General features: G+C 45.4%; 2 protein-coding genes across 3 annotated transcripts in view; one reads left to right on the top strand and one right to left on the bottom strand.

Annotated features, from left to right (window-relative positions):
• TSC1 (TSC complex subunit 1) overlaps positions 1-6,777 on the bottom strand; it is a 41,668-nt gene extending 34,891 nt beyond the window's left edge. Inside the window, exon 1 of the mRNA XM_013941772.2 lies at positions 3,374-6,777. The gene's annotated coding sequence lies outside the window, so the exon portion shown is untranslated. The remainder of the gene's footprint in view (positions 1-3,373) is intronic.
• GFI1B (growth factor independent 1B transcriptional repressor) lies at positions 1,161-13,690 on the top strand. Of its 2 annotated transcripts, XM_067309198.1 has the most exons (8): positions 1,161-1,853; positions 6,791-6,919; positions 8,554-8,700; positions 9,261-9,523; positions 9,757-9,894; positions 10,373-10,538; positions 11,019-11,193; positions 12,250-13,690. In XM_067309198.1, the coding sequence occupies exons 2-8, from the start codon at positions 6,805-6,807 to the stop codon at positions 12,260-12,262; spliced, it is 1,017 nt and encodes a 338-aa protein (XP_067165299.1). In that variant the 5' UTR covers positions 1,161-1,853; positions 6,791-6,804; the 3' UTR covers positions 12,263-13,690. The 2 variants fall into 2 exon arrangements, with proteins under 2 accessions (XP_067165299.1, XP_013797228.2); XM_013941774.2 differs by having other exon boundaries at positions 1,163-1,853; positions 11,019-13,690.
• The last annotated feature ends 7,885 nt before the right edge of the window (positions 13,691-21,575 follow it).

The raw sequence follows: 21,575 nt of genomic DNA, 5'->3' as shown, positions 1-21,575 counted from the left end.
TCTTTCTCAACTTGGGTGAAATCTACACTCCTATCTCCGAGTTGCATCAAAGCCCATTGCACAGGCTGTCCGGTGCCGTTGGGCAATGCAGCGTCCGTGCAGGGCGCGACAGCAAAAGCTGTGAATTGCGGCTGTCCCGGTAGAGAGCGCTAAGGCCAGCGGGCCCGGCGCCACCGCCTGCCCAGAGCGGGTGCAAAACAGCTCCGCGGTGCAACCTCAAGTGTCCCTGCACCGCATCTGCTCCACCGGGGGAATACCACCCTACAACCGGCCTTGTTGCGTGGCAGAAAAAAAGTTACTGCTTCCTGGTGCCTATCCCATACTGAGCTATAGGGAGAAAAGGGTTCTCACTGAATCCCGGTTTGATGCAACTGACTGTAGAAAACAGTAAAATGCATTTGATGGCTCACAATGAGCTGAAAAACTCCATGATATAAAGGCATTTCTCTGATGGCAGTGCACAATACTTGGTACTCGGCAACTGGATATGTATGCTTATATCCATCTTAAATCATAAACTTCTGGGAAGGCATTTTTTGCTATCTCACATCCTACCCAGCACAGAGTATGCTGCTAGTGCAGGAGGGGATGACCAAGGGCACGTACTGCACATGCCACCATGCATATGAACAGTCAGAAAGACTGTGAAAATCAGAACAGGTGAAATCAAGGAATTGTTTTTTTGTTTTGTTTTTTTTTGGCAAGCATCTAGGAAGATCAGCTCTCCTTGTTTTTGCCCAAATAAGAGTTAAGTCAATGATTCTCAAAAGAAAATCACTGCTTTTTTCAGACCTTCCAGCTCCTGTTCCCACCTCTACTGGAGACCTATCAGGTGATCTGGGAAAAGTCATTTTACCTCTGCTTTATCCTCCTTTTTTACACCCTGTCTTCATAGAGTGTTTTGGCAGTCAATTATTTCACATTTGCAAACCCATTTTCGAACCTTTTTGCAAGTAAGTGATAGAAGTGCAAATTCTGATTATTGCTCTTGAGTAGAAGAGCTTTTTGGAAAGATGCTTGTTAATGAGCTTGCTTAATGAGCTTTCTTAAATCTATATTTATATCCTATATACAGCTGTATATAGATGGAGCAAAATGTAAAATATGTATGGATTGCGCATACATATGCCTAAGAAGACTGATTAACATACCTCTTTTTCAGTTATTACTATTGCAAGTATTTATTCCTTTTTCCTTGGAAATTGGAGAGATAAAAGATACATTCTGGAATAAAATAATTTTGTGCATATGTGCTAGATGGTTTTGTTTATGAGACTGAAGTGTGTGAGTGTGTGTATGTGGGACAGATGGTGTGTCTGTTTGTGAAAGATATGATGCGGAGATGAATGTGTGTAAAAATACAGGTTTCTTAAGAGCTATTCTTTTTCTTTCTTTTTTTTTTTTAAGAAACAACAAAATAACAAATGCCTGCTTGGTACATTATTTCCCTGTGTCATGCTCTTGTCAATATGACAGAAGAGCATTCCTGCAGAAAGCCAAGCTGCCCCAGAGTTACGGGTGCTGCCCCTGGGGTTCAGAGCTGGGCATCGTGAATTCTCTTCAAGTTTTCAAAGTGCTGGAAAGTTTTGATAAGCAAATACTTTCTGGGCTCTGCTTCTCTATTGGCTCTTTCTTCACCACCAGATTTTGACACAAATAATCTGATTGAAAAATCAGGGAGGGGAACAGGGGCAAAAAAACAGAGAGAGAAAAAAGGAGAAGTATCTATTTCAGCAGACAGCGACTAAGTGAAAAAGTGGAAGAAGGAGTCCAGAGAGAAGACGACGTCTTGCTGGGGGCTTGTCTGGGGAAGATTTCAAGGCGAATCCTGTAAAGCAAAGTCCCCCAAACAGGTGATTTTATTTATTCTTTTAAACACTTTTAATTTAATTGTTTAATTCTTTCCTTTGATATTTTTTTATAAGCTTTTTTTATTCTTTGCTTGTGTTTGCAAATATATAACGTATTCCACTGCATAAGTAAGTCACTTGTCCAGAGGTTGCTTTATGATAATGGTTTACTTCAATCAAATGGTCAGACCTTTTAAAGCTAGATACCATATACTTACTTCACTCTCACACATGCACATATAAAAAAGATAATAGTAGAACAAAATAGAAAAGAGGTGACAATGCTGTCAGATACAAGGGTCCCAGAAAGCCCTATGCAGCAGGAACAGTTTCCAGATGTAGACTTTGTACTTAAGCACTGAGGACATACTATGTTTTTTCTTTTAATTGCTCTTTTACAGGGCTAGGTCTTTAAACTCAGAAAACGGCACACCTCTACTGTCATCAATTAATGTACGCCAGTTTTACTAGCTGAGAATTTAGTCTCTCCTGTTTTGGATTTTTGCTTCAAACCTATATTTTTTAATTTCTTCCATTCTTTCTAAGAATATGCTGATTACTGTAACATAATTTTTAGCATATGGATTTGGCTATTTATAGACACCCCTCATATACCACCAGATTGATTTAGTGCATCAAGCAGGAAAACAAATGATTTACAAGCTCACACAGCAAGTGCATGTACACATTAAAGGGATATAGGATTTGTCAGAAGGTGCCATACAGGTCTGTTTATCCTTGGAAGCCTAAGGCAAAGTTTGCTAAAGTCAGTGGGATTCCTGACTTCACTAGGAGCTAAATGAGGTTCCTAAATGAGGCTGCAATTATATTCTAAACTTTTTTTTTCTGTATAATATAGATGTACAAGCATTTCCATTCCACTTCTTGGACAAAATTATCACCATAGTTTGTTAATCCTGGCATAACATCCATTTGCCCAGTCTTACCACAAGAATGAAAAATGTTCTGTTAATGTTTCTACTAAAAAAAAATATTCAAATTACTTGCCCCAAATTCGTACAATGCTGTAAGGGTGGACTAGTGAAGACATGATTAATTTTGTTGTAAAGAACTTAAATTCTTTTTGAATATGACTTTATATTTAAAAAGTCAGGAACCCATAAAACCTCTTATTTTCTTTGGGCTCCTAAAAAATTCATACACAGGTTGTGTTTTGTTTCGTGTTGTTTTTCTTCAAAAGTATAGTTTTATGAAGGACAAACTATTGTTTATTTTTGGTAACTTTATTTTTACCAGAAAGAGCAGAAAAATACAATATTAAGATTAAAATACAAATTAAACTGTGGGAAGGAAATAAGCCTGTTTTATCCTAAGACTTTATTAATAAATGAACTCATATGAAGATATATTTGTAAATTAAAAATTGATTAAGTATTTCCTCCGAGTGTAGTGGGAAAAAAAAGTTTTATCTCTATAATTAACCTTGTAAATTTGAAAATGGGGCTATCTGAACTTAGAAGGGCTTAGAGGAAAATGAAGGTCAGCTTTAGAAAGGAACATACGTTGCAAATTGGGTTCCCGATCCAGCGCGGCACCATCCTGCAAACACCCGTTCCAAATACGCTGCTTCTTGTTACGAGCCCCCTCACTGAAGGAACCCTTTAAAGAACAGCCACCCCGTCTAACTCAGCGAGAAGACCGATTTCTTCAAAACTGTAACGAAGGGCCTGATCCTGTATTTGGGGGTACTACAAATTCCCATGCACTAAAGCAGGAGTCAGGGCTTCGTGAGGAACAGAGAATTGAATGAACCTGACTAGTGAAATTGTAATTGGTAAAACAAACCTCTTTAAGGTGCTTCAAGTTGGGCACCCAAAAGTTCAGGTCCCCCAAATACCCCAAGCCACTCCTGAAACCGTAGGCTTTCCTCTGCGTCGAAAGCCAAAACAGTGAAGCAGCCTCCTTCCCTTGGGTTCTTTTGCCTTTTCCTTAGAGCAGACTACTACGACATTGTTATACAGCTACATTAATGGCACACAAGTGTCAATTCTAGCTGGACACTGATTTAATATTCCGTGTTGAACCCCTAAAATGCCAAGATAGCTGCATTTTGGGTAGGCAGTCTGCCCAAGCAATGAACTCGCTCGTGCAGTTGCCAGTCAGGTTAGAAACCACTGCCAAAGGAGCTGGAAGGAACAGATGCCTGGGAAAAAAAGAAAAAAGCTTTAGCCAAGGTTGAAGGTGAATTTTCTTGGGAGCTTCAGCGATTGTTCCGATGTAGCAGGGTCTGTTTTCTGGAGCGCTACTTTCTCTGTGAACTGTAGTTAGCTATTAGAAGCAACTGATCACTCGCCACTGATAATCTGAGTTTCAAGGGGAGATAATATTTTTCTCTCACAATCTGTGCTTCTAGCTTTCCTCTAACTTGGTTGTGCGAATCACAAACCCAGTCCAATGCAGTTGTTAATTAACTACGCTTTGGGCTCCCAGTTCCTGTTTTCTCTATAAAATGGGGTGGGGGAAGTGACTTCCTTTTGTAACGTTCAGTAGTGCATTAAAGATTGTTGTGCTCAGAACAGGCCCTTATCGACAGGCAAGATACTGGACCAAATCTGACTTTTACTTACGCTGGGGCAAACACATCCAGAAAAACCCCATTGCTTCTTGTGCATCTACTCTCAACTGCCACCAGAAAAGAGAGGCTTGACTTAGTGCTGGGGCACTACCATACAACACCGCAAGATTGCTCGCACCACCAGCTTCCAGGCCTCTAATTTATCTGGCTAAACAGGCTGGCTAATGTCCTGAGGGTCCTCTAGGCAGCGGAGAGAGTGACTCTTTGGAAGGCGCTGCAGGGTGCCTGCTTTCACCCCACCTTCAGCTCCCTGCTGGAGGAACCTCTTTCTCCACTGTGTAGGAAGCCCAGGGAAATCAGCTGGTTAATTCAGCCAGATAAATCAGATGTCTCAAGCTTGCTGGTACGAATGCCCTTCACTGTGGGCACAGTCCTGCCCACTGCATGGGAAAATCCCCTTGACGTGGATGGAAACCCCATGTCTCCAGGAAAGTAAATACAGCAGTGTAATCCGGAGTCCCTTCTCGCAAGTGCCTACTTCTGGTTCCAACCCAGTACTACTTCGTCCTCTTTCTAACATTAAATTAACAAATCTGGTCTTGGCCTCTGTTTTCTCATGTTCACCTCAAGTCACGTGCAAATTTCTTGGAAAATAACGAAGAAAAATAGGTGAATCATTTCAGGAGAAAAAATGGCTAGAGACACCAAGGTTTATCCCTGAAGTGGTATATTAAACAGTGGGAATCCTGGGCCAGATTTATAAAGGCAGCTAACTTCTGATGGGGTTTCCTAAAAGCACCGAGGCTGGTGAGCACCTGACTCCCACGGAGAACAGCAGGGCTTGGGAATCTGCCTATCCATACTGGATTTTACTGTGCAAGTTCTAGTGTACACATACCTGCAGCCTTAGCACCATTGCAAATCTGGCCCTTGGAGCTTAAAGCAAAACACCACTGGGCTATGTAATTATATTTAGTATATAGGGGTAAGTGCAGGTGCTTTTGAACCCTAAAGAGAAGCTGGCTGAGATCTTTTCCATCTCTGACTGTTTGTGATTCCTGGAGCCTGCGCTGCTCTGCCCTGTCTTACGCAGACCTTTCAGATCACTCCTCTTTAACAGGTGCAAATTATGTTCCTTTTTTAATAAATAAGTACAGTACACTTCAACTGCTCCCAAGAAAAAAAACAAAGCTTAATAACAGACTTGCCCATCAGCAGAGAGCCAGGACTTGCTGTTGACTTTTCATATGAAATATAGTAAGATTTGCTTTTAGTGCCATTGTCCCAAACAATTACAGAGGAAAATGCAAATAGATATGCAAATAATACACCAGCTGATATCACCGTGCATAGCACTGAGCCTGTTGTCATACTGTCTGCATGAGAACAGTTACAAGCTGTGGGGAGCGGGCCCAGGGCGGGCTGGGTTCTGGGTACTAAAGATAACAAGATGCATTGCAAGAGAATTTTGTATGATTAAATTTCAGCATTTTATGTTTGTTCCTAACTCGTCATTTCAACGGTCTGTGATATTTGAGTCAGATCCAAAAGGTAACCTCTCTCACCCAACACTTCTGCTTTGCCTCTGCTCCGACTGTTGTTTGTCAGCCAGAACACAAAATATTCAAACTGTGCCCAACAAGAAGCAAACCCACCACACATTAAGGCTGCTGGGATTTTTCATTGCATCTCTCCTGTTATTTATGTTGTTTCTATAATAATAATTTGTGTAGCAACTTCACAAAAGAGCCCATGTCATGGCTTGGGACTGCATTCTTCTAGGTACAGTGCAAACACTAAGACAGGCCCCTCTCAAAGGGGTGATTGGGTGATCTCCATCCAGCTCTCCCCATTGTGTTGTCCTCTCATGGATGATAATGTTGGACATGCACCATGTCCTGTAGCCAGAGCGGAGAACAACAAGAGAGACATGCTGGGTTCTAGTGTCTCTCTGCCACAGAAACAGTTTTGGTCTATAGCATGTCAGTCAATTTAAGCATGCCTGTTTCTCCTCCTATAATATAAAGATATCGCTAATGCTTTGCCTCAACCTAGGGGTAGACTGTGAGGCTTAATTTTTTTATGGAGTACACTGTGATCTGCAGTCCCATCTCAACATTCAGCATCAAAGAATATCTCGCAGTAGGTTTTTTCTCTTAACCCCCTCCACAGCTATGTGTTTTCCCCAGAGTTGAGATCCATCAAGCGCCTAAACCCCAGCATCACTCCCCTGTCTTCGACTGGGTGGAGGGACCTTTCAGATGAATTATCATCTGTCTCCTCAGCAGAAGGGTTTTATTTCTCATCACTGCTGCATACGGAGCTGATGTTGTGGGGGAACAAGTGAGAAATTACCCCACAAACCACAGAGATTTACCTGCAGTTATTCTGTGTTTCTGCCCAGGCAGTGAATGGAAAATGCCACGTTCCTTTTTGGTGAAGAGCAAAAAGGCTCACACCTATCATCAACACCGCTTTGTGGAAGATGACCTGCCTACACTCACATGGGATCCAGTAACCTCTCCCTTCACCGGTGAGTCAATCCATATACTGGGCTTGTAAGAATACACCCAGGCGAATAAATAATTCAAGAGGCAAGCTAAGGGGGCAGGATTAATGAGTTAAAGAGCAAGTAAGGGCTTCCACACAGTCAGTCTAAGGACAAACTGATTCCCCCACTGCGTGCCCTCTTTCGCTTGCTCCCTAGACCAAATCTCCACTGTCACACTGAAACTGAATTTAGATCCTCCCTTTGTTTACTGTTGGGTTGCTGCTTTAGCGATTCCAGAGACAGTGTAGCGACACTCCGCTGCACTGGAGCGCTCTGGGCAGATGCAGGCACTGGAAATCCTGAATGAGCACATGCTTTGTGATGGCCAGGTCTCCACCTGCATGGAAATTACTGCCAAGCATTCTGCCTTCTCTCAGTCCTAACTCTAATTGTTGATTCCCATCTCCCTCGGGAGAAGACTCAGGATATAAGATCACTGTGTGCAGTTGTTCACTTACATTTGGGAAAGATGGCCAACTTCAGGCAACTAACAGCGGGAAAAATGCTTGCACTTTGGTTGTCAGCCTTCTACAAACTCACAGCTCTGCCACCTCCATCTCTAACTTGCTATACTCACTGCCCATATGCTCACTGGACTGACATCTTCCTCTCTACCTCCGTGTGTTACCACTGCCTCCTGATGACTTGCAAGGAAGGTTACAGCTAGAGCAACATGATACTAGTGACATCCTAACACTGATTGCGAAAAGAGTCCCAACACATACACACGAGGGGCCAGCTGCTATGCGCTATATTAACACAAACCAGCCTTCCTTCTGCCTGTGCCTGCTGTCCCCCTCCCCGCTCCCATTTGTGCACTCAGCCGTCCATGCAACAGAAGGCTGGAGCACTTATCATCTTCCTTCGGGCCCCATTCAAATTTGCTTTATTCAAATGTAGGATCAATTGACCCTTTGTTCTGGCCCTGAATACGAAATTAGAGTCCAGCCCTATGGTAACTTTGATTAAAGAAGAAAGGAGATGACATTTTAATTTCAATTCCTCCCATCATCTGTTGGCCATTTGCAGTGTCCCTCTGGAACACCAATAGGGTTTGGACAGATGGCTACTGTCCTCCAGCAGCCCCAGTCTTGTCTCCATGCACAAGCAGAAAGAAGGCACATGTATTGGACCTCTGTCCATTTTAGACTCTTACTGTAAAGCCTACTTCTAACAAGTGCTGGTTGGTCTGTTTAAGGGCTGGGACAGGCAGGGAGAAATGTGAGTGCGGGCAGGAGGCAACTAGGCTCTGTTGTCACCCTTGCAACTGTGTAAGCAGTCACCTCCCCCTCTGCTTCCCTACTTGGCTATCCATACATTCAGCTTAATAATTCTGAACTATCTGATGGGAGGGGTGGGGAGGTTAATAAGTTAATGATCGTTACTTAACTTCATAAATGAAAATTGTATTAAATGGGGAAATGCTTCTTACAGGCATGTGGCCTCTAGGATTGATTTGCTTTGACTAAATAGGGTATCAACCTCTGCACTGAGGTTCTGACTCAGGGAATTGTGCACAGACACATATATCCAGGCATAAGTTCACACCTGTGTACACAACCCCCTTAACAGACTCTTATCAGATAGAATAAACTATGACATTGCTGTGATTACAGCCATAGGAGACAAGACACCAGAGGACATCAAGAGACAGGACCTAGAATGCCTGGTTCCAAAACAAGAAAAGGACCCTTCTGAACTGAAAGAAGAAAGTGTCCCTGCCCAATATCCGAGCAGGATGCTGCCAGGCCCTTCAGCTACAGGTCAGCTACCCAAGACCAGAATCACAAAAGAGGTTTGGGGTTAGATTGGCCTATGGAGTCCCAATGACTGGGTCTAGATTTTCAGTAAATGACAGTTCTTATTTTGACACCAATCATCAGACTTGTCCCAGGCAGAGCTCATGAAGTGCATTCTGTATTTCTCTCTACACTTCTGGTCTAGATCAGCATGTCCCTGAAGGCTGGGCTATAGGTAACCAATGAGTGAGCCTTCGAACCTCAAGGACTAATGCAACTCTATGCTATATAGGTGAAAGTGGGTGTCTGCATGACACTTGTTCAAGCACCACATGAAATAAAACTAATAGGGGGTTAATATTCCCTTAGCATCCCCTCTCCCCTAAAATTTCCTTAGACTGAAATCAAAGTTATGGTAGGAACTTTGTGTAGGGATTTGAATCAAAGAACAAAGAGTAACTGACTCCTTCCCAAGGTCAAACAGGACATTAAATAGAGATAAGGTGGCTGGGGAGCCTTTGCCCTTGTGCCCACCTGCAGGCAGTGGCATGACACTCACTTCTCCCTCTCTTTTCCAAACTCAGAGATGGCCATCCCAGGGCTGCAGATCAAAGACTGCACTAATCCGACAAGCACTCCCACCTTATACAAAACTGGCTTTTCTTGGGATGCCTTCCATTCGCCATACAGCTACCAACAGATGTCCTCCACTATGCAGTCAGCCCTCTTGGAGCACCGTGTTAGCCTGTATGGAAGCCACCTCCTCCCAAGTGCCGAGCCTCCTTTGGATTACAGCATGCATTACTCCTCGGACATGGAGACCTACCACTGCGTGAAGTGCAACAAGGTGTGTTCCAGAGGGGAACCTTAGGGCTGGGGAGGGGCTGGGGTGATTTTCATCATGTGCATAAGCGTGTCACTGGGTTACACCAAAGCACAAGGCATCTGGCTGGAAACAGGTACCTGTTCATTCTCCTCACTGGGGACAAGGGAACTGGGAATGATGCTGTTCACATGACCCAACAGAGATGGAGACACAGCTGCCTCATGGAAAATCACTGCCAGATTACTCTTCTTCAGGTATTCTCTACTCCCCATGGACTGGAGGTCCATGTCCGAAGGTCTCATAGTGGGACCCGGCCCTTCGCTTGTGAAGTATGTGGCAAAACCTTTGGACACGCTGTAAGCCTGGAGCAGCACACCAACATTCACTCCCAGGTGGGTAGCCTCCTTCCAGAGAACCAGCTCTCCAGAGCTTAAGAGTGCTTGCACCTTAGCTGTTATTTATTGCATTATAAGAGAAGTAGCATTTCTTAGATGACAAATGTGATGGCTTTCCTGCATCACCCAATGACAGTGATAGGAGCTCTGAAGACCATAGATCATAGATCTCTGGTCTCACAAATCTCAGACTGTCCTTGAGAATTTCTTGCATAGGGAAGGGAGGATTTTTGCTACTGGTTCTTCTGTGCCTCACCTTCTCCTGCAAGGTGCAGGAGTTCGGACCACAAGAGGTAAGTCATTTGCATAAGTAACGCTCCTTTCATCCTCTTTGTACTGTACTTAGCACATCAGTCCATGAGCTGAGTAGATTTGCTTATCAAGCCTGCTATTCACAATGCTTTAACACTTTTTGGGCTCTGTCACATGTCCTGCAGCCACAGACTGACACCCCACAATTTTCTTTCCCTAACAGGAGAGAAGCTTTGAGTGCAAGATGTGTGGGAAGACATTCAAACGTTCCTCTACCCTATCCACTCATCTTCTGATTCATTCAGACACACGACCCTATCCCTGCCAGTACTGTGGCAAGCGCTTCCACCAGAAGTCAGATATGAAGAAACACACTTACATCCACACTGGTGAGAAACAAATTTCACAATAAGTAAAAGCAAATCCAAGTCCATCATGTTTATGCACGGACACAATTCTTGCATACAGAGATGTTGGACTGGGCATAAATGTCCATGTATAACAGAGGCACTGGAAGGTCTCTCTTCACTGTGCAATAGGAGAGCAGAACATCTAAGCATTACTGAGACACATGTCCTCCTCTGTGTGACAAGGAGGTGGTTACTGCCCAGCCTCTGGTGCACATCACGGTGGTATCCAGCCCCAGATGCAGCTGTCCTGCACAGCTCCCATCCATGTGGGGAGAACTGCCTCTAGTTCTTCTCACTCTCTCATGCTGGATCAGAGTACAGAGACATTAGCAGGACAGCTGGGCTGGCAGCACCCTGATGCCCAAGCATAGCCAGTTGGGTTTAAGTCTGCTGAAAGCAATTTCTTTCTCCCTTCTCTCATCTGCTAAGATATTTCTTACCGTTTCCTCTGCCCTGCAGGAGAGAAGCCCCACAAATGCCAGGTATGCGGCAAAGCCTTCAGCCAGAGCTCCAACCTCATCACCCACAGCCGCAAGCACACCGGCTTCAAGCCCTTCAGCTGTGAGCTCTGTGCCAAGGGCTTCCAGCGCAAGGTGGATCTACGGAGGCACCGAGAAACCCAACACAATCTCAAGTGAGAGACTTACCCACATCTTTGCTGGAGCTCCCATTGCCAGTGCATGCTCCAGGGAAACAGACTCTCCATCTGGCATGGGGCTGCCCAACTTGCTAAGGTCATATCGCTGCATTCCCCTGGGGACTAGTAAAGCCACATCATTGGCTTTGGTGTTCAGACACCTACCCAGGGCCTTGCACATCCCAGTATGTGACAAAGGAACTAGGGGCAGCTCTCACTTTTTAATTGCAGCAGGTACTGGGCCAGTTCTGACATCACCTGCTCAAGTGCAAATCCAGAGGAATTGCTCCAAGGTCACTATTATTCTGGATTTATGCCATGTGCAGAGTTCAGTTCATCAGATTGACCAGCAATGAGGTGGGAACTCCTGGACTTGTGGCACCAACAATCTGTGCCAAGCTGGTGCCTTAACCATGTTCTGCTTTGATGGTTAGGAAGATAAGGCCAGGGCATGCAAATAGATTGCATTCAGTGAGCTGTGTTCAACCTGAAGACAGCTTTTGCAGAGACTTGCCTAGGTCATAAATTCTGGCAACAAACACCTAAAGCAATTTTCTTTCAACGGAACATGTACTGTGATCAGGTGACAAATTAACTGTGTTGTATTTTTAGCTTGGAGTGGGAGGAAAATACTGAAAAAAACAGCTCCTTAGATGCTCCCCTAGCTGAAAACAGGGGTCTCTGAATGCATTCCTCATCCACACAGTACTGCAGAGATCTCTGGGTTAGTGGCAACCAAGCGAGCTCCAGAAAGAGCCAAGCCCCAGCACAAGGCATAAGCTATTAAGTTCTGTGTCTCAGAACCACGCGAGAGAGACTGGCTGCTCTGGGAACCCAGGCTGGTATGTCCTACGATATTTCACTGCATGCTGGACATACCAGCTTAGATCTGTCTTGGGGAATTGTGTGTCACTGCATGGTTAGGATATTGATGTCTAGGGCCTGTCACTCCCTTAAAGGAGGAAGTGATCTAGCCTGTACACACTGGCATAATACGTGAATACCTTGCAAGTATTAGACAAACAGAGCAGTGGTATTTCCGTCTTCTTCCAGGTCTAGAGGCTGAAGGAGAGGGCTGGAACAAAGAAAGAGCTAGTTTCTCTCTCAGCTCTGCTACGTTCTTACTATATAGCCTCTGGCAAGTCACTGTACTACTCTGGACTTTCTCCACCACACCTGGTGATGTAGAGTCATTCATTCAGGTTTGTGAGAGTCCCTTGAAATCTTCAGAGGAAGGGCAAAGTGTTATTATAGCATTAAAAGGACAAGTGCTTTCAGGTAAGTAGGGCGTTGTAGCACTGGACAGACCGCTCCATAACTACAACCCTGAACACGCAGCATCGGACAATGACACCAGCAGGAACTGGCCTGGAGAACAGGCTGTGGCACTAGTCATTTCACTCCAAATGCTTAAGAAGGAAGGCTGCCATCACAGGCAAGCAAGAAACGGTACAAGTAGAGAATTCATTTACTGCCAGGAGAAAAGAGGTCTGATCCTGTCCTCAGTTACACTGCTGTAAATCCAAAGCCATTCTCCTGACTGCAGATTGAGACCTAAAATGTATTTGCCCCTGTTTTTATCCTGCACCTAAGCTGTTAGTCATTAATATGCATTCTGGAAACTCAAAACAGCATCTGTACTCCTGGCTTTTCCTTGTACACTGTAAATATGTATTTATACTTATTTTAATGTATATTTTTATTGCAATATACCAGACAGTGGCAACATGTACAGGCCTGCTGGGATTTATCTGATAAATCTGTTTCCTCTCAGTAACTGGGCTAACACAAAGCATTGCATGTTAAAAACATCCATTTCAAGAAAGGCTTGTACTCAGCTCTGGAGATGCAGGCAGTGGGGATGGAGGGGGAAAAGGAGAAGGGAGAAAGTACAGCATGGCCTCATACAGTGGGTTCCCGCCTTGGGGCTCTGACATGCACAAGTGGAAATCAAGATGGAAATTCATGTGCAGAACAGGGTTCCCATCAGGAAGCACTGTCACAAGCTTGGAAGTGAAAAAAAGGAGGTGGGATGACTAGAAGAAAAGTTTGGGAATCAGGAGCCTTTTGGCTACAGAACACCCCATGAACCTCATTCATAACGGCTGGGATCAGAGGACATTCATCTTCAGGGACAGATATGTGCAGAGCCCCAAACAGGCACAAGTCAGCCCTTCAGAGCAAGAGAGCACTGTGCAGCTACAACCCATCTAACAACATGGGACTGTGAGCCCAGGGGAAGGTGTTATTGAAGTCCCCTTGTTAAAACTGTGCTGCACTATACTGGGTCATGCCAGAACCTGGTCAGGGCAAGGACTCCACGGAAGGTGTACAAGGAAGGTGTATAACCTGTGGAAGAGCTGGGCTTGAGGAAACGGTCCCCAAGTTCTGACCATGACACCAGGTGCACACATGATCCCACACATACACATGCACAAACCTTACTCAAGGTGAAGGCATTTCAGCTTATTAAAACTGCTGCCAAAAATTCAAACTGTGTTTATTATTTCCCTTGCCCTCCAAAATTCTGCAAACAAAAATATTTAAAGAGCATGTCAGCATCTGAACTGCTCAGTAGCTAATGCCCTCCAGCCCCAAAACACACAGGCACACCAGCACATACTTCCCTGCCTGTGTCCTGGGGACAGCAGGTGTTTCTGACTCTCATTTGAAGCTCCCCGATTCTGGACGTTCTTGAAGGAACTGCTGGCACAAACTGATCAGCACTATGGCAAGATTGCTTGTAAAATCACTCATAAAAACAAATTAGACAGCTGAGCCTGCTGAACAAGGGTTACTGTATCCATTAGATTTCCATTGCTATCTTTTGATTTCCATGAGACGGAGGAGTCATGGCCTGGAATGTGCTCCTAAGGCTGTGCTCCTACAGCCTGCTTCTCCCTTGTTACAAAGGGCAGACCAGCCCAGGCCTGTCATTTATTTCCCCTGGACCTCAGGCAAGCAGGGAAGGGAGCTGCTTTCACCACCCTCCCGGTTACTGAGCCTAGAGATTACTGAAGAGCTCTTATCCTTACCCATACACTTGTGAGGAGTCCTGTGAACACAATCCCAGGAGACGCAAGGATTGCTTTAGATGGATGGGCAGGGAGTAAAGAAATACATCAGGGTGATCTTAGGCAATGCGCTGCTGCAGAGCCGTGCTCAGGAGAACACATCTGTGGCCAAAGCAGCCAGAGGAGGCCAGGCTGACCCACTCCCACCGCTCCGGGAGCATATCTCCAGGAACAGGGGCTGTGGAAGGAGGCCAGCTGGCAAAAGGCCTAGCAAGACAGTAACACAAAAGCTAGAAGGTGACTTGAGAAGGGACGCAGAGGGAATTCACTTGTCGGGCTGTGTGCTGAGGCACTACAGTTTCTTCCCCTAAGCGTAACAAGGTGCCGCGTTCAGACCACCCGCTAACACTTCCTGCCTCCTTTTTCCCTGAGCCCCACCGCTTCCTAGGCCTCCTGTTTCCACCCAGAGAACCTGACACCTTTTTCAGTTGGATCTGGATGCCACATCTGGTTTTCATGCTCCTGGCTTCTCCCTGCACCTTGAAGCCTCTCAGATATAATAACCAAGGGGATTTCATAGGTACATGGATGTCAGCAGCCTAGAGGAAAACTAGGCAGAGCCCTTCAGCTCCTTGTTTGCATAAAATCCCTAATAAGGGAGAGCCTTCTTCCGAGGAAGAGGCTGGAGAGACCCCAGCTTGGGCTGTCACTGTATATTGATTTTTGCAAGGTAACCTTCAGTCATATTGGGAGGGTCCCAACTTGCCCAGGGGCAGGAGGTCAGGAAGATGCAAGTGACGGATCCTGAGAAACAGCCCCCGTGAAAACAGCACTACAAGCACAACAGCGTGCTCTGCCCTAACGTAGCCCCGTCGCGCTGGGCTTCCCCAGGAGGGGCGCGGGGCAGGGCGGCTGCTGCGCCCCCCTGCCTCGTGTTCGGCACCGCATTCCCAGCGCTCTGCTCTCTGCCAGGAGCCTTCCTCCTGTACCCCACCGAGCCCGGCCGGGGTGACCGGACTGTGCTAGCAGCTCTACCACTCGTGACATTTCATTTCCTCGTGCTTTCTTCGTTGGGAAAGCACGCTACGGGCCGACAGCAGCAGCACTCTGGGGCTGAGCGACTGCACTCTGCACAGCTGCCGCGGCTTTCAGCTGTGCTGCTTGAAACTCTGGAAATGCATGTGAAGACGACAGGAAGGAAGCAGATCTGTACTCCACTGCTCCGGGCTGGGGGAGAGCCTTTGGCTCCGAACACAGGGCCAGCCATGCGGCAGGCCTGCTGCTAGCATAGAGCCCAGCTTTGCATGCAGTGTTGCAAAGGGCTTGACTTTGCCTCAAACCTAATCTGATCTCGGGAGCTGCTGAACCCATAAAACAGGTACGCAAAGATGCTCAGCACCTGTCAGGATCAGGCTGTTGGTCTCACCAAATCCAAACAAACACCCCTGCCCTTGCTCTCCAAACATGCAAATTCTCCCCAGTTCTGACCGCTCTGAAAACAACCCCTTTCCCACCATCTCCCCTTGCATCAAAAACATTCTGGCCAGTCAATCAAGGAAACAGATAACAAAAAGCAAAATCTCAACTAATCTTTGTGGCTGAAGAAAGAGCTGATTGTTTTTGCCTCTCTCTGAGCCCTCCCTAAACCTTGCATTTCCCTAGCCCTCTTCACACCTTCATTCCTTTATCGTAGGGGAAAGAAAATCCTGGTCTTTGGGCTGTTTTGTTTAGCAAATGAGGGACATGCAAAGCTATCCCTCTGGGCAGCTGTCAGAAAGAGAGATGTGCCTCTGTATCTTCCAGACAGCCTTTAGGCACTGAGAGCACCAGCCCACAAATACTATGATCAAGAGTGGATTTAAGTCGGGACATAAGATGCATCTTTCTTAATGAAGACAGAGCCACAGGACACCCGCAGGAAGAGAAGGTCTGCTCCTGGCTAGCATGGCATTACACTGGAGCTTATCTTCAGATTGTATTAACCTACATGTAGTGAAATACTAGCAAAGGCAGAACTCTCTGAAGTTGTCATGCGTGCTGGCAAGAGTGAGAGAAGGTCTAATAGGAAATGATGGGAAAGACAGAGAAGAATTAGGGCCCCAGTTGGTTTCAGGATGTATTGGAAGAAGAACTTATTTGCCGAGTCCTGTTGCTCCCCCCCTCCCAAGGCTTCTCAAGAAAGCATTTTCACTGAAAAAAATAACAAAAGGAGGGTCCCTTCGCCTCTGGCAGGTCGTTCCCCCAGTGCTGCACGGAGCCGTTCACAGCTGAAAGGGAGACATGCTGGGTGCACCCTGCCACTGGCAGGTTGGTTCTACCCATAAACACAACACACAAGTGGAAACCTGAAAGCATTAGCTGGTCTCCCAGTAACGGCTGCAGAAGCACGTTCCCCTGCGCAGGGCAAACATTCCTCCCTGCTGTTGAAGAGCCTAACCTGAGAAGGGATAGGCAACTTGACCTGTAACGCTATATGGGAAAAAATAAACACTTCACAAACATTTTTTATCAATTATCCTGCCTGCAAAGCAGAGCTGTTTTCCCACTTTTGCCCTGGAATAGCATGTCCATATAGAGGAGACAAAATAGGACAGCTGCACCAAAATAATTCAAGGGTAGTTAAATCAGTCAGAATCCTCTGCGGTAGATGAGACTTAAGAAAAAGCAGGTCTGTGCAGTGGAGTTACTGAACTAGCACGTTTTGACTAACAGTCACCATGGCCACACATGGATCTTATGGTTACAACCCTGGACTGAGACTCAAGATCTGCCACTTTTCCTGTATGACAGTGGGCAAATGTTAGTTCTGGATTTCTGAAGTTGCTCAGCCCCCCATGAAGCTCTCAGAAATCCAGCAACCCATCTGTGAAACGAGGACAGTCATTCCTCCTCTGCCTTCCCTTTATTTCACTTGTTTATTCAACAGTAAGACAGTCAGGAGCAGGGCTGCCCCTCCTTATCTTTCACGTACGGCGGCGCCTTGCACAATGGAGCCTTGATCTCCACTGGAACTCCTAAGTGTTACTGTGATACCAGTAATGAATGAGAGAACCATAAGTCAGGAAAGCAACCTAATTCTGTAGAATTTCTGCTTAGAAAGAAATCTGCCAGACATGCACACCTAGACCCCAGCATTAAAACCATTAAACTTCCAAACAAGCACAAAAACAGGACAAGCAGACACACAGAACAAACCAGACGCGAGTAGTATTTCCACTCGTGAATAATACTCCAAGCAGAAAGAGCAGGACACTGATGCTAAGAACATCCTGTAAGTTCTCATTTTAAAGAAGCAGTTTAAATACAAGCATTTTTTCAATCTGGTCCTTGGGCTAATTTTGACCTGGTGGCCCAAGGGTGATCTTTGTTCACCTTATGAGGCAGCAAAGCAGACAGAGAGCAAAGAGTCCCCAGGAATGGGGAAATCTGAGGCTGGGGAGGAGCTGAGCATGCACTGGGCTCAGCTTTGGTCTGATAAGTTTATCAAGCACTGCCGGCTGCTAACTGTCAGCCGGCAAAGTGGGCCTGTTAGGGAGGAGGAACAGCTCCCAGGGCAAGATAGGACAACCCATGCCTTATCGGAGCGCCTGAGCCGAAGAGGGAACTGGAGAGAGAGCACTTTCCAACCACTTCATCTGAACAACAGACAGATTGGCAGGAAAGGCCTGTCAGCCCTTTGCTCCTGCCACTCCGAGCAGGAGCAACAAAGAGCCCTGATCCATGCAAAGAAGCCTGGTAAGTGCAACGTGGAAGCTGCAAATGTGAATGCAGAGCCCCAAGGGAATGCACAGGCAAACCTTCTCCTAGGAAGATTGCCCAAAGGGGAGAGTCAGATTCGCAGCAAACAATTCAGATGCTTCCTGAGCAAACGGCCCCTCTTTGGCGCCCAGAACAGCACTTCTACCCCATGCTTTCTTCCCCAGGTTTGGGAGGACAAACCTAACCCTTCAGAATAACACTAGTCACTAGGCTTTCGTGTGCAGATAATTGCCTGGTTTTCACCTTTACTTTTTTTGAAGAATAGTCAATAAAACAAGCAAATAGAAGAGAAAATACCAAATACCCTTCACAACATTAACCAAATCAATAGGGCAGCATTAACCAAATCAATATATAGCTGAAGATCATAGAGAGACTCTCCCATGTTTGGACGAGCTCCCTTGAACAAGTACAGCCTGCGCAAGCTTCCCACCTGTATGCCTCCGCCACGATGGGGAGGAGAATGAACAATTCCTGCACGGCATGTCCTCTGCTTGGTCTCCCTGCTGAGGATGCTGCCACAGCAGGATAGAAGTGGCATGAGACCATCAGCTTAGACACACTGTGTTTCTTCAGTTCATCAATCCATACTCTTGTCAGACTACTACTCATTTAGTACTAGACCACATAGGCAGCCATCATCCTGCGTCAGGCTCACCGTTGGGTCTTTGGCTGCATTCAAACTGGTGATTTGGGTCCTGCCTACGTTAGGGAATTTTGCTGAGAGCTGACCAAGTGCTAGCCCCAACCCTAACCTGAGACCATCTGTTCACAGCTGGCTGCCTGGATGCAAGTGCTGTCCCAAGCCCCCCATGCTGTATGAGGTGGGAAACCTCCTGCAGCAGTGATGTAGTCATCCAAAGTCACTCCCTTCCTGGTAAGTAAAATACCTAGGGAGTGATTCAGCTCCTCCTAAAGCACGCATCTAAAATAGGACAGATAAGTCATGCACCTACTTCTCCCACCGATCAAAAAGAGAGCCTAGTATGAACTGTGGGTATGTAGACATCTAAAGTTACATGAGATGAATCACACCCCCGTGGTTTCTGCATCACTCTTGGGCCAAATTTCTCACAGCTCTTTTTGATCCAGCCCATAATCTACTGCTCTCCAGGCCATGAGCAACCTCTAAGCCATTTAATCCCTCCATGTATCAAAGGCTCCTAAGCAAGTTCTAAGTACAACATCCATATTCAGCGTTGGCCAATGCAATTCTGAGGTTCAAGGTTTTCTCATCAAGAATGATGAGTTAAAAAAAAAAACACTACCCCATTGATTCTGCCTTCCTTTTGAATAATTTTAAAGCAATGGGACTTTATCTTGCCTCCCAGGCCCTTCTATATTAGGAGCTTTGGTGGGATTTTTGGCAGTGGCCAAGTCTGATGTTTTCTTCTCTTTATAAAATACAAATTATCTCTTGCCTCAGTTGGGGAAGGGGAAGTCAGAGATGATGGAGCATTATTGTTCCTGAAAGGGCCCCATCCTGAGAGTGTGGACATGGTGAACAAGTGTGTCAGTCATCCCTGCCCAGCCCTTTATTTAGATCCAGCCTGTGCTAGCTTGACTGTGAATCAGTCAGGCTCAATGGCCACCTAGGTGTGACAGTGCCTGGAGAAGAGAGTCCAGAAACTGCAGCTCACTCTGATATTGTGGCATCATGGAGAGGGGCAAATGGGACTCAAACAAAAACAGTTTTAATCCCGGCTCTGCCTTTGTCAGTTGACCTGAGCTAGTCATGACCCCACTCTATGTCTCAGGTAACCTATCTGAAAAGTGGGGATAATAACACAGTCACACTCTGAGATCTACAGATAAGAACAAGATATAATTGCTGCACATGCATAATAATCTTACACAGGAGTGGCACCCAGCATTGTGAAAAAAACCACACAAATTGCACAAAGCATCAAAGCAAGGTCCCTGCATTGGGATCTGCCATCCTGACCTGCATTTTCTCTTTAAATTAGTTGTTGCAGAACTAAAAATAGAACTTCGGTCACCTGGACTTCTAGTCTTGTTTCTTAACCAACTAGCTATCTTACTTCCTTGAAGTACTATTTTAAGCAGAACATCTCAAGTTAAAACTCTGTTCTTAGGAAAAATATCATGTACTATTCTTGGGACTTTTATTTCTGATCTCTGAAATATACCTACAAAAATATGTGTAAAACACATCTTCTAATACCTTAGATTAAGGATGGAGATGACAATATGAGACTGGGGTTTGGTTTCAGAGTGAATGTGCATGGGACAACTGAGATTTACTATCATAACTGGAACTTACAGAAACAATTAGCTAGAAAGACAGAGACACCCATGTCCGCATGCCTGCTGGGTAATGTCATAACAGTGGTGTTGGAGGATACAGGGATATTAATGCACATTCTTCTAAAGATTTCAAAAGGCTCCACAAAGATGGAAACATCTTATCCCTGTTTTATGGACAAGGAAATGAGGGCTTGGGAGAGAGAAAGTGACTTATCCAAGGTCATACTGAGAGGAAGTGAAAGACCTGGGAACTGAACAGAGGCATTTTAGCTCCCAGCTCTTATTGTAATCGGTAGGCAGTGGGACAAACTCAGACTGGTTGTGATGTAAATAACTGCATAATTCACTTCACCAGTTATACCGGTGAAGTTTGGTGCATTCTCTCAAAATACAACAAAATATAAACAGGCGCGTGAATGTGTGGGAGCCCTGAGACATCTTTGCTCATGCTACACCACCTTGCTACTGAGTGTCTAAAAACAGGCACTTCATACCTTGACCTATTTCAAGTCAAATCTTCCTTCTCTTAACTATGTATTTCCACAGAAGTCAGAAGGCCCAATATATGACACTCAGCAGGATTTAGCTCCTAGTCTGCAAGGTACATTAGCTTTCTCCTGGCATCATTGTACATTTTGCAGGAGAGGCAACACAAAACCTTGCAGTTGTCAGAATCAATAATTTACATTTTGGGGCACTGCCTCCCACTTCCTCAATCCCAATGTCCCCAGCAATCTTAGCTCAGAAGGGAATGTGACTCAGGCCTTCAACTGAAGGGTTGTCATCTGCAAACCCTGAAGACTGGATGTGGCCGTGGTTTTATCACTTGCCCCCAGCTGCCTCTACAACTCTTGCCTCCTCCCCAATGATTCAGCAAATCTTCTTTGAGGAGAAAAACAAGCATGTAAGTGAACAAATCACAATGTCAGATTACAAAGATGAGCGGGGAAAAACTGCGGCTCAAAAGCGGGAGATAAAGGCTGGTGAAGTCACATGATCCAAGGACTGGCAGGCCTTGCAAAGACTTTTTTTGGAGGGGGGTAATAAAAACATGAAAAATATGGTTGTAATTTGGAGTCTTTACACCTTAAAACATTGCCAGCAACAAAAGAGAATACATCGTGGAAGGAAATGAAGCATATTTTGCCCTCCATTATCTGGACATTGCACCGGGCTGATCTGAATTGTCACTAGTATTACTGAGAACAGAATAGTCTAGCCTGGTTTGTACTGGAACAAAGTTCCATCAAGCAAACTATTTTCAGAAGGAGTTTCTGCTCTCTGTACAAATAATAATAAAAAAACCCCAAAACACTAACCAAGATTTTCAATAGTTTG

The sequence above is a fragment of the Apteryx mantelli genome, chromosome 21 (assembly GCF_036417845.1).
Source record: "Apteryx mantelli isolate bAptMan1 chromosome 21, bAptMan1.hap1, whole genome shotgun sequence".
Classification (NCBI taxonomy): Eukaryota; Metazoa; Chordata; class Aves; order Apterygiformes; family Apterygidae; genus Apteryx; species Apteryx mantelli.
The sequence above is the reverse complement of the archived record's forward strand: the minus strand, read 5'-3'. Positions and strand labels throughout refer to the sequence as shown.